Raw genomic sequence first — 12,500 nt, 5'->3', positions numbered from 1 at the left:
CACCTTCAGGTATGGAAACAGAAACAGGATATTACTACAGGTTTAGATATACGTAGATACGGAAATACGAAATACAGAAACAAGAATATAAACTCGCAGATAGAAACACAGAACACACCTTTACATATCCACATTACAGACACTGAAGTTATTGGTGTCAGGAACAGACTGGTGTGATGACTGTACGTAGGCGTGGAGCTGCGTGGCATAGCGTTATATTGTGTTGATTAAATCTACGAGAGGCGCGAGTAATGAACGACGCGAAGCTATGAATAATTATGAAGACAGGGCAGATAAAAGAACGGCACAATCGGAGGTGAATAATAGTGAAAATTAATCAGATGAATTGAAAAGTGAAGTTGTCAGCGCGGAAATGAACGATGAACGACGCTCACTCAATGAATATGACGAGTCTGGTGTTATTTGCAGCACTGATGAGGCAGATGGGGGCTGGGGAAAGCGAGGAAGGTATAATGAGATGTGTGTGATGAGACTGACGAGTAAAAAAAGATAGGTAAGGCGAGGTAGATGCTGCAGAGTAAGCATTTTGATGCAGTTCTGGTGAGGAAAGTGAGGTGGTGAAGAAGGTGGTGAGGGTGTCAGATTTAAGCCCGTATTCAGAAATGCCTTCCTTTCTCACTACGACAATTTTGCATGGCCACATAAGCAACTAGCGGGGTTTAAAAGACAGTTTTCTTTTTGATAAACTAGAAATCTTACCAATCTATCGCCAGAATCATAAAAATACTCCTAAAAACACGAGCATCTTCATCTTGAGCCTTTGGAAAGCAGTGATGGCGAGAGAGCAGAGCGTTTCAGAATACAGGCCTTGGTGAGACAGTTGTGGTATCATCCATGGTGAGGAAGATTATGGCATTAGGTGTGGTGAAACAAGTGATTGGAAAGGATTTAATAAGTGTCACTCCATCCGATCAGCAATACAGGTGTGGCCAGTCAGTGTGACAGATCCGCCACGGCAAGACATGGGTAGCGAAGTTGTCTGAGCCTGGTCGGGTGGAAGGTAACAGGTGGAGTGAGGCGGAGAGGACAGAGGCACGGAGCAGCGAGGCAGGAAACAAGGCAGTCTGGACAGAGGCTTTTTTCACCTCAGAGCAGTGGGACAGTGATGTGTTGAGACAGGTGCAAAGAGGCAGGTGTTAAGGCAGTACCTGACGGGCCCCGGGTTGGCCAGAGCGACAGCCTTCACCAGTAAGTCGCTTCCCTCAGTCACGTTGATCCTCGTCGGCGGTTTAGTGACCCAGAGCGGCGCGTCTGTGGGGAGGAGGGTGAAGGATGGCCGTCAGCAGTTATTGTCATGGCGGGGTTTTCATGAATATTCTGGTGTTCTAAATTTTGTGTGACCTTAGCATACTACCTATGGCTTTTTTTCCCATGTCTTGCACTTTGGTGATTCTAAAATGCCACTAAATGCCAATATAATATTTAAGTCATAGGTGAACCATTGAAAACTTAGCTGAAGTAACGGCAAGTGTGTGTATGTATGTGTGTGTGTGTGTGTGTGTGTGTGTGTGATTCACTGTTTGATCTGCTGCAGTCTCTGACGAGACAGCCAGACGTTACCCTACGGAACGAGCTCAGAGCTCATTATTTCCGATCTTCGGATAGGCCTGAGACCAGGCACACACCCCACACCGGGACAACAAGGTCACAACTCCTCGATTTACATCCCGTACCTACTCACTGCTAGGTGAACAGGGGCTACACGTGAAAGGAGACACACCCAAATATCTCCACCCGGCCGGGGAATCGAACCCCGGTCCTCTGGCTTGTGAAGCCAGCGCTCTAACCACTGAGCTACTGGGCCGTGTGTGTGTGTGTGTGTGTGTGTGTGTGTGTGTGTGTGTGTGTGTGTGTGTGTGTGTGTGTGTGTGTGTGTGTGTGTGTGTGTGTGTGTGTTTGGCATTAGACAGAATAAGGAAAAAGTTGAGACAGTGATGTAGTGAAGGCGATGAAGATAATGAATTAGGAGTGCAAAGTTCCAAAGCTGGTAGATACTTTCCTGTCTACTTAGCACTTGGAAATACGTAGGTTAGCAAGGGTTGTAATATCGAAAGTGGAGGAGAGAGATATCGAGGGTGTAAGGAATGTGATTATGTATACATTGTTCTTGTCTGTGGTGCAAGGAATGTGTTAGAGCCTCAGCGTGGGTGTGAGGGTATAGGGCGAGGAATACTCACGCAGGACGTGGAGTGTGAGGGAGGTGGAGACAGGGGAGGCCAGCCCGTTGGTGGCCTCGCACACAACTGGTCGGCCGTTGTGGCTCGCCGCCGCCCGCACCACCACCACCTCAGACCTGCCGCCGACACACCACAGTCTCACAATCTCACTCTTCACCACACGCCACCACACCCTAGCTACTCCCGCTGCAACTCTCCCTCCCATTATTAAAGCGAAAAAGTAACTGGATCTTACTTTAAAAAATGCGCCAAAAATTTTTAAAACCTTCACTGAGATTTTGTCTGCAAGTAAAATCTTTATGATTTTTCTTTTATTCGATTGTGAAGGAAACGCGCTCTGGCAAGGCCTCGGGTTTACGTGAGGTGACTAAGACTGCCTTTTCCACGTCCGCTAAATATATAACCCAGGGGAAAATTACTGTTTTAGAGAGCGGGAGAATGCCAGGATGCGCCGCATTAGGACAATGCTGGCACTGACACTTCCGTAGCAGAGTGAACGCTACAATCAAATCTGCTGAGTACATCCGCCCACTAGGGGGATCTTAGTGCTCCTAAGTAACACATGATACGAGAAAGGAAAAGTAGTCAAAAGAGAGAGCCTCACTTTGTGGTGAATCCCCTGAAGGCTGCCGGGCTGTGGGTGATCTGCGGCCCCTCAAGGGTGACCCAGCGGGACCTCCACGTGACATTGGAGGGCGGCAGGCTCGGGGAGGAGAGGCAGGACAGTGTGAGCGTCTTTCCCTCCTCCACTGAGGGCGGCGACACCCAGCCATTCACCTCCCACGGCGGGACTGAAACAGAGAGAGAGAGAGAGAGAGAGAGAGAGAGAGAGAGAGAGAGAGAGAGAGAGAGAGAGAGAGAGAGGTTATTTGGTTTTGATGACGCGTAGGCGGCACATGTGTGTGTGTGTGTGTGTGTGTGTGTGTGTGTGTGTGTGTGTGTGTGTGTGTGTGTGTGTGTGTGTGTGTGTGTGTGTGTGTGTGTGTGTCACACACGCACACACACACACACACACACACACACACACACACACACACACACACACACACACACACACACAACGACAAGATCAATAACAACAATACTACTATTTGTAATAACATTAATAATAATAATAATAATGATAACAATAATAATAATAATAATAATAATAATAATAATAATAATAATAATAATAATAAAATAAGAAGAAATGATAATAGTGATGATATAATGCGAGTAGTAACGATATTTTCATAAATATAAAAATAAAGTTGAGTAAGAATTAAAAGAAAGGAAACAAATATTGAGCTTAAAGAGGAAGGGAGGAAGCGGTGTGTGTGTATTTGTGTGTGTGTGTGTGTGTGTGTGTGTGTGTGTGAGAGAGAGAGAGAGAGAGAGAGAGAGAGAGAGAGAGAGAGAGAGAGAGAGAGAGAGAGAGAGAGAAAAGCAGCGACAAATATACACGAAAAAATGTAATTAGATCAAGACTGAAAAATGAGAAAATGTACAAACACACACACTGAGAGGAAGGTTCACAGACGGGAAGAGTAGACAGACAGGTGGACAGACACGCAGAGAAGCTGACAGTGAAGCAGGACACAGTGAAGCCCGTGCACATAATCCCGTACATTTCCATCATGTCATATGTGGAACGGTTGTTTGATGGATGGCCAGTAAACTCTGCGGTGGTGCGGAACCGGAGAACGAGGGAAAGAGGGATCCGGGCTGCCATATGAACGTACACTCCCCAAACGAGCCACTGAAACTGTGACCCGCGTACTCAAAGCTGTGGGCTAAGTGATCATTTCCGCGTGTACCAGACTGACACACGTACGCTCCGACATAAAGAAAGGGCAAAAATAATAGTAACTGGTCAGCCATCCGTGAAAAGAAAACACGCTCTACAATGTCTCCAAACTATCGGCAAACATTCTCCCTCCCCCTGATCCACTTCGACAAGTATCTAATGTGAAACTAAAATCCAAAGTTTCTAAAATGGATGACGTAACCTCACTCACCCCGCCTCCCTCACCCCAGTCTGCTCCGCCTCCCCACTCACTGTATGGATCGTCCTTCTTTTCTTCGGCGCTTCTTTTTTTTTCTTTGCTTCAGGGCCTGATTGATTTATTGAAATTTTGGCCTCGCAACAACGAGGTCTTTCAGGGGTTTCTGGAAAGGTTTAAGGCTTTTCTTCACAAGTTAATGCAGGGGAAGTGGCTGCGGCTTTCACACCACGAGTTCGCCTCCTGGCAGATTCGATGTGCAGCGCTGGGCCCGAGGCTTCTGTGCTGGCTTGATAAGGTTTAGGAGGCAGGGGACACACGCCACCCTTCCGTCACTCCATGAAGCAGGATTTTTTAAAAGTGGTGCGGTACTTTCCCCGTGGTTTCGTGATTTACAAGGGCAAAGTTGGTCTGATAGACAGTTCCATTGGGTACATAAGCAAAGCTGCTCACGTTCTGCAGTTCATTTCCAGAAAATACCTGCCTCCTGCCATATACAGACATGTGATTTTTCAAAAGGCTTGCACAAAGATGAAAGGGAGGAAGCCTTTGTGTCCGGAAGGAATAAAAGAAGTTGCTGTTACCAATATATCAAGACCTGAATACCTTTTGTTTTCCAGGTGCGGCATTCATTCCAAGTCACTGCAGCTTTCTTTTTTCAGCCGTCAGTCTGCTCGGTCTTGGTGGGGTCGAAAATGTATACCTGGGATTATATTCCTACAGGTGTCTCTTCTATCGATCATCAGGGTTGCCGGTGGTGCTGTGGACCAGGCGTGGAAGGGAAGGGGGAAGATGGCGATTGGTATTGCAAAATCTGTGAATGAGCGTGTTTTGCCAATGTGTGTGTGTTGCGAGTGGCGGCCAGCCTGCCTTGCCTCCTGCACTAAAATAAGTGTATTAAGACATCACAGAATCAGTCTCTTTTTTGTGATTGTTTTCAAGCGTTCAAAGATTCCCTTGGTGTATAGAAGATAGTGAAACGATATTGTTAGTAATGGTGAAAATACGCATTCTTTTGGTATTCTTTTTGTTCCTGATGTTATCGTCATCATTACATTTATCGTAACAAGGCGGGATTGCGGCGGAGTGGAGGAGGCGCTGGCCTGAGTGTCTCTGGTTTGCGCTTAAAGGCTGAGAGAAAATTGCCTGTGAAAGGTTGGTCTGCAAAGCGGGACCTTGCGAGGCACCAGCAGGAATGTCTGGGGCCGTAAAGTTTGTTGCTGGTGCTGACAATGGACCCATCGCCTCGGACCCACGAGTGCATTAGCCTCCCGGTGCCACTCTGCCTTGAATATCGCCCACACTGCTCGCCGTGCAGCGTGACTAACAGCTTCCCGCGACGACATCAAGGGGATGAACAAGAGTGGCAGCGTCGTCTTGTGTTTTAAGATACGCCTTAATGTTCCTGAATATAAGACTATTGGGGTCTCTGTCTCGTAATACACGGAACTGATGGCTGAAATTTTGTCAGAAAAATCGTTGTAGTAAAATATCGTTGTTGTAAAGACTATTGGCTCTATGATTTTGAAATACTTGGCAAGATTTTAAAACTACACGTGTGACAGATACAAGAAAGAAAACATCTCCACTACAGAATTCATACTCGAAATTTGGAGAATATGAGGCACTGAATACTTCTTGGGCCATCGCGACCCTGGGAAAAAACACGAAGCGTAATAATTCAGTAAGTCGCTTCTGTCTTATATCAAATTTACACAAATCTACTTTGCGAACACTTAGACGACGAAAAGTGTCTCTCAAGGAAACATTTTTCTTGATTCTGAGTAAGTGTTACTCACACGTTAAGATTTTTCTTGACAAAGAAATGTGAGTTAATCTCGGGGCGAGGCTGTGCAGGGCGACGCGACGGCAGACCGAGCGAGGAGAGCCGTCGCACTCACCACGGAGAGGAAATGTGAGGCGTTCCTCCACGTTTGCTTCGTATTATGTACTCTCTCTCTCTCTCTCTCTCTCTCTCTCTCTCTCTCTCTCTCTCTCTCTCTCTCTCTCTCTCTCTCTCTCTCCTGATTACATACTCATTTCACGCCACAGACCTTCAACACACACACACACACACACACACACACACACACACACACACACACACACACACACACACACACACACACACACACACACACACACACACTTCGGACTCACATTTAACAGTGAGCGTGGCAGCAGTAGTGAGAGGCTTTCTCTTGCTACTGCTGACGGTACTGCTGACCCAACAGGAGACGTCAGCACCGTTGTCAGCGGGCGTTAGCAGCAGCTTCGCAATGCCCAGAGTCACGTTCTCCTCCTTCCGTGCCTCCGTCGGTAGCTCTTCCTTTCCCTTGTATATCCTGAGAGAGAGAGAGAGAGAGAGAGAGAGAGAGAGAGAGAGAGAGAGAGAGAGGGAGAAAGAGATGAGAACATATTTCCTTTTGCTGTGATTATTCTGCTGCTCTTTCTTTCTTTCTTTCTTTCTTTCTATCTTTTCTCTCTCTCTCTCTCTCTCTCTCTCTCTCTCTCTCTCTCTCTCTCTCTCTCTCTCTCTCTCGATGTATATATGAATGTATATATTTCTTTTATCTGTCAATCAGTTAGAGTTATTTTTATCTATCTATCTTTTTGTCTGTTTATTTGTCTGTCAGTCTGCCTTTTTGTTAGTGAGTCAGTTAGTCTGTCTGTCTGTTTCTCTGTTTGTTTCCTTTTCTCTGTCTGTATGTCTGTCTATTTGTTTTTTTTCTGTCTGTGTCTGTATGCGCCTGCCTGTGATGTCTTTCCATGTCTTTGATAACATTCTATAGCTCTGTCCATCTTTCTATCTATCTACTTATTTATCTATTTGCCCAATATATACTCCATCTCTCTGTCTACCTATCTGGCTGACTGAATGTATCGGTGCAGTACATGTACAGTCACATACATCTGTCCTTGTCTCACACTCCGTTTTGGCTGGACTCCCTCGCCGCATATTCCTATGTGTTTGTCTTTGCCCGCCTCACCCCCCTCATCTCTCTCTCTCTCTCTCTCTCTCTCTCTCTCTCTCTCTCTCTCTCTCTCTCTCTCTCTCTCTCTCTCTCTCTCTCTCTCTCTCTCTCTCTCTCTCTCTCTCTCTCTCTCTCTCTCTCTTATATTACCTTATTGTAGGTGGAGGTTGACCTCCCTCGCTGAGGCAGGTGAGGTCAAGTGTGTCGCCAGCCAGGAGCTCCCTTGTCAGGTCGCCCTGGAACCTGGGAGGGCCGGGAGGCTCTGGCGGAGGAAGGACCATATTAGCCTGTGGGGGAGAAAGGAAAGGAGAGGAGACAGGAAGGGTGGATATGAAAGGAGGTAATAGGAGAGAAGAGGTTTATTGACTGTTGTATGAATGCAAACAGGATTACCGTCTTGAAGATTGCTAGTGTGTGCTCAGGAGTGAAATTTACGAAACTAATGCAATTACGTTCTCTGACACATTTTATCACGAAAAGGAATGGAAACAGGGAACATAATATCGTGGTAATATACGTCACAGGATTAACGGTTAGCAAGCATTGAAGACATCAAGGTAGAGAACGGAAGTAAAATCTTTCCCTCTACACTTAAATACACAATTTGATGAAAGTGTGTATGTGTGTGTGTGTGTGTGTGTGTGTGTGTGTGTGTGTGTGTGTGTGTGTGTGTGTGTGTGTGTGTGTGTGTTACGAAAACAAAGCACAACTCATGGCGAAGAAGTAATTGAAAAAAAAGTTTGCTACGGATATGCGATATTCAACAGGGCATAAACAAAGTATAACAGGATTATAATTAAAAAACTGATAAATCTCTCTCTCTCTCTCTCTCTCTCTCTCTCTCTCTCTCTCTCTCTCTCTCTCTCTCTCTCTCTCTCTCTCTCTCTCTCTCTCTCTCTCTCTCTCTCTCTCTCTCTCTCTCTCTCTCTCTCTCTCTCTCTCTCTCTCTCTCTCTCTCTCTCTCTCTCTCTGATCACATGATTTATCGTCCAAATATTGTTTCAATTGTAGAAGTAAAGAGAATGAAAGGCGGAACAAAATCATTGCTTTAGGTAATATGTGCTGCGATGAAATAATTGAGTTGTGTTTCAACCATTTATAGTGTCACAATGCACGACAGAAAACATATTTGTTCTCTCTTCTAATGACATTGTTGGCGTTGAAATAATTGGTACATTCAAACTGATTTTAGTGTTCTCTTTTTATTACTTTCCCTACGCGGCCACTTTTAATGTACTCATCGCATTTACTTCAACTTTCATAGAGTTCTTTTTTTTTGCCTTTGGAATGAGTTGAGCAATCCACAAACCTGCCTGCCGATCCGCTGTCCAATCTATGCACGTAGAATTAATTGTTCATAAAAGGACAACTCTTTATTGGTACACTTTTTGTTGTGCTTGTTACATGCAGGCAATATTTCGTTACTGTTCTTGTAAAGGGATATATAATCAAATAAACACATCATTAACCCGGACATTTCACTGGGAATGTTTCGGAATTAGTGTTGTTGTAATACAGACTTACATGTGTAGCGCACTATAAAACAAAGGCAGCACAGTTGTGTAGTGCAGTGGGGTGGTTAGCGAATTCACCTCATGCATGACTAAGAGACTCCAGGTTCGAATCCGCGACGAGTAAAGACAATTTGGTTTCGTCCCCTGCGCTGTAGACCCTGTTCACCTTGCAGGGAATAGGTACGGCGCGTAAACCGAGGAGTTATGTCCTTGTAACCCAGCTACTCTGTCGGCAATCCCACAAAGACGCCCTAAGCCAGCGTTGGTAGGTTTATAGCTTCCCTAACCATTGGGGAAGGCCTTTGTCCCGCCTCTGACTCATAGAGACTGGCGCTAAACAAGAAAAAAGAAATATAGTAACACTTTCAGTGTTTTTTACGCACAATTCAGTCCCAGATTTCTTGTAGTTTGTCCTGCTTTTGGAACAATGACCAGAGACAAAGAGAAATTTAATTTTACAACACTTTATGCAATTATATAGCCTGCACTACATTATATATGCTTATTAATTGTATAACTTGTACTTAATGACAGATTGATAGACAGACAGATATATAGGCAGATAAATAGATAGACAGACAAATAGATAGATAGACAGACAGGCAGATAGATAGATAGATAGCTGGAGGGTTGAGGGAAGGGATAAAGGCAACTCACTGGACACAGCAATAATGAGAGTCTTGGTCACCGCTCGGTCAATAGCAGGGTTGAGCGCCCGGCACTCCACCGTGACCTCGGATACCTTGCGTGACATCACCTCGTGGTGGGTCAATTCGGAGGTCGTGACCCAGCCCCCCGAGGCCATACGGATTTTCTTCTCCGAGGAGGAAGTAACAGTCTCCCCTGCAAAACAAAACAGAAAACGGTTGTATTTCCTTCAGCAGGTGTAGACGAGCGGGACGCAGACTAATACACATGTGTGGCATCACGGAGCAGGTGAAGGAAGGCCCTGGTGACCCCTCGCTGCTGTCTGTGTACTGAGAATATTCTACAGTAACTCAAGCAAACTGAAAATACACGGCTACAAAACCATTACTTCAGAATAAACCCTAAAATTTTAATCATTCACAGAGTCTTATGGTTATTTTTCTCAACCACTGACACACTGGTGGTTCATTTCCTGCCTGAACTACGGAAGAAAAATGCCATGCGATACATCTCGTGCATTAACCCCATCGGTGCCAAGACACGTTTCTATACTCATTCTGCTTAACATTTGGTGATTTTATACAGCTTTAGAAACTCAAGTGAGGGAATAAAATAGTGAAGACTGTGGCCATTAATCTTCTGACCTCCATAGACCCTTCATAATGTCAATAAAATGGCCTAATCGTGCACAAATGTAAGGTAAAAATGTGACCCAGTACTGAAGGGGTTAAGGGAATGACTAATTTTTGTGGCTGCCGACCTTGTACTTTCCATCTGACGGAGGCGGGGGGGTTGGATTCGTTGGTGACGCAGGTGAGAGTGACCGGATCCCCCTCCAGCACCTGACCGGGACCCGACACCCGCACGGACATAGGCGCGTCTGTGGACGGGAGAGGAAAGAATGAAGGAAGGAAGAGATGCATCATGGTCAATATTTCATCAGTATACAAATACAATACATAAGGAGACTATAAGGAGACTGACAACTGAGTGGGTCTTTTCTTTATATTTTTGTTGTCCTTGGCTAGTCCTTCTCTAAAATAAAAGAACAATATCAGTTTGTAATTGAATAAGCTTAGTGTATTGGGTTGATGTTGGTCAAATATGTCTCTTGGGTACTTGTGTTAATTCATTCTGTATCATGACGTATTTCCATATTCATTCTGGTTACTATTTGGTGATTATCCACAGCTTCAGAAACTCATGTGAGGGATTGGAATAGTGAAGACTGGCCATTAATCTTGTGACCTCCATAGACCTTTCTTAATGTAAACAAAATGGCTTAATCGTACACAAATCTTCAGGTAAAAATGTGTTCCAGTATTGAAGGGGTTTAATCCTGTCACTATTTGTTTGTAAGTGTGTTGTTTTCTCGTTCGTAAGTTACTCTTGTCTGCTTGGGAACTCATGCTTAGCAGAGTAATACATTATAAGTGTGTATTTGTTCAGTCATTTATGTATGTGATCGTTTATAACAATGAAAAAAAAAACAATATACAATCAACCACCACCATCACCACCACCACCACCACTACCACCACCACTACCACCACCACCACCACCACCACCACCACCACCACCACCACCACCACCACCACCACCACCACCACCACCACCACCAGTGCCACTATCATCTCCCGCGGGAAGACAACCGGTTCTAGTATACGTGGGTGTAGTTACAGCTGCTGCCTGAACAATAATACGCGCGGTAGTGGCAAGAACCAGAACCAGAACAGCAATAAAACCAGCAGCGGCAGCAGCAACAAAAACAACAACAACAAGAACAACAATACTATGAATGATAATGACAACGTTATGATTTGCAACAGTGGTGGTGGTAACAATGACAATGATGATGATGATTATAGTAGTAGTAGTAATGATGAATATAATAATGATAATAATAATAAATGATAATAATAATAATAATAATAATAATAGCAACAGTAACAACAGCAACAACTATCACAGAAATAACAGCAGGAACACCACCATCATCACCACCACCACCAACAACAAAAACCATAATAATAATAATAATAATAATAATAATAATAATAATAATAATAATAATAATAATAATAATAATAATAATAATAATAATAATGATAATAATAGTAATAATAATAATCCCTCGCAGCCTGGAATATTTTTCATTGCCGTGGAAGCCAAAGCAGTATTAGAATATATTAATACCCGAGCGTGATATAATTTCCCACACACCTGCCAGACCGACTTATTCAGGTCACGCTTCCGAGGTCACACGAGTCACGGGGGGAGAGGCCGCAAGGGTCACGGCACTCCCTGTTTGCTGAGTCACACCACACAAAGCCCCACACATCAAGGCAAACACAACGCCCTGGGTTTGCATCTCAGACAACACACACACACACACACACACACACACACACACACACACACACACACACACACACACACACACACACACACACACACACACACACACACACACACACACTTACAGTATACGGTGAGGGTCACGCTGGCCACAAGGGGTCTCTGCAGCAGGTCACTCTCAGCCCGACACTCGTACTCCGCCCCATCGTCCTCGGCGGCGGCGGTTAGCTGCAGGCGGCTGGTAGTAGCGGTGGCGGTGGTGGTGATGGAGGCGGCGGAGGCTTTGTGGATGGCAGTGGAGGGGGGCATAACGGTGCGGGACAGTGGACGTGAACGGCGCCGCCAAGTGAGGATGGGTCGAGGGTTGCCGCCCAGTGACCGACACATGAGTGCTACACGCTGCCCCGCCACCAGCACCTCGCCCTCCCGGTAGCCACTGATGCTGGGGTGCCCCGGGGGGTCTGTACGCCGTGGGAGGAACTGTATTAGGTTGCTTCTCTCTCTCTCTCTCTCTCTCTCTCTCTCTCTCTCTCTCTCTCTCTCTCTCTCTCTCTCTCTCTCTCTCTCTCTCTCTCTCTCTCTCTCTCTCTCTCTCTCTCTCTCTCTCTCTCTCTCTCTCTCTCTCTCTCTCTCTCTCTCTCTCTCTCTCTCTCTCTCTCTCTCTTAAGGCTGCACCGTAAATCAAGGTATAAATCCGTGTTAAAGATAAGGGATATCAGTATTACTGGCGCCATACCTACATAATGGGTCGCCGGTTAGGTAATAGCAAGCAAAGAGCCGCCATCACTGGACCATCGCTGAAATGAGTTCATGTCACCGCTG

The 12,500-nt window shown here is 45.4% G+C and overlaps 1 protein-coding gene across 1 annotated transcript in view; it reads right to left on the bottom strand.

Moving 5' to 3' along the window:
• LOC123505048 (nephrin-like) overlaps positions 1–12,500 on the bottom strand; it is a 204,211-nt gene that overhangs the window by 57,175 nt on the left and 134,536 nt on the right. Inside the window, exons 7-14 of the mRNA XM_045256074.1 lie at positions 11,804–12,139; positions 10,081–10,200; positions 9,330–9,515; positions 7,309–7,420; positions 6,344–6,528; positions 2,803–2,989; positions 2,199–2,314; positions 1,170–1,272 (exon numbers count right to left, since the gene is read on the bottom strand). Of these exons, the coding sequence (XP_045112009.1) occupies positions 1,170–1,272; positions 2,199–2,314; positions 2,803–2,989; positions 6,344–6,528; positions 7,309–7,420; positions 9,330–9,515; positions 10,081–10,200; positions 11,804–12,139 (1,345 nt within the window). The remainder of the gene's footprint in view (positions 1–1,169; positions 1,273–2,198; positions 2,315–2,802; positions 2,990–6,343; positions 6,529–7,308; positions 7,421–9,329; positions 9,516–10,080; positions 10,201–11,803; positions 12,140–12,500) is intronic.

Source organism: Portunus trituberculatus, chromosome 17 (assembly GCF_017591435.1).
Source record: "Portunus trituberculatus isolate SZX2019 chromosome 17, ASM1759143v1, whole genome shotgun sequence".
NCBI lineage: Eukaryota > Metazoa > Arthropoda > Malacostraca > Decapoda > Portunidae > Portunus > Portunus trituberculatus.
This window is presented reverse-complemented; position numbering and strand designations above follow the sequence as displayed.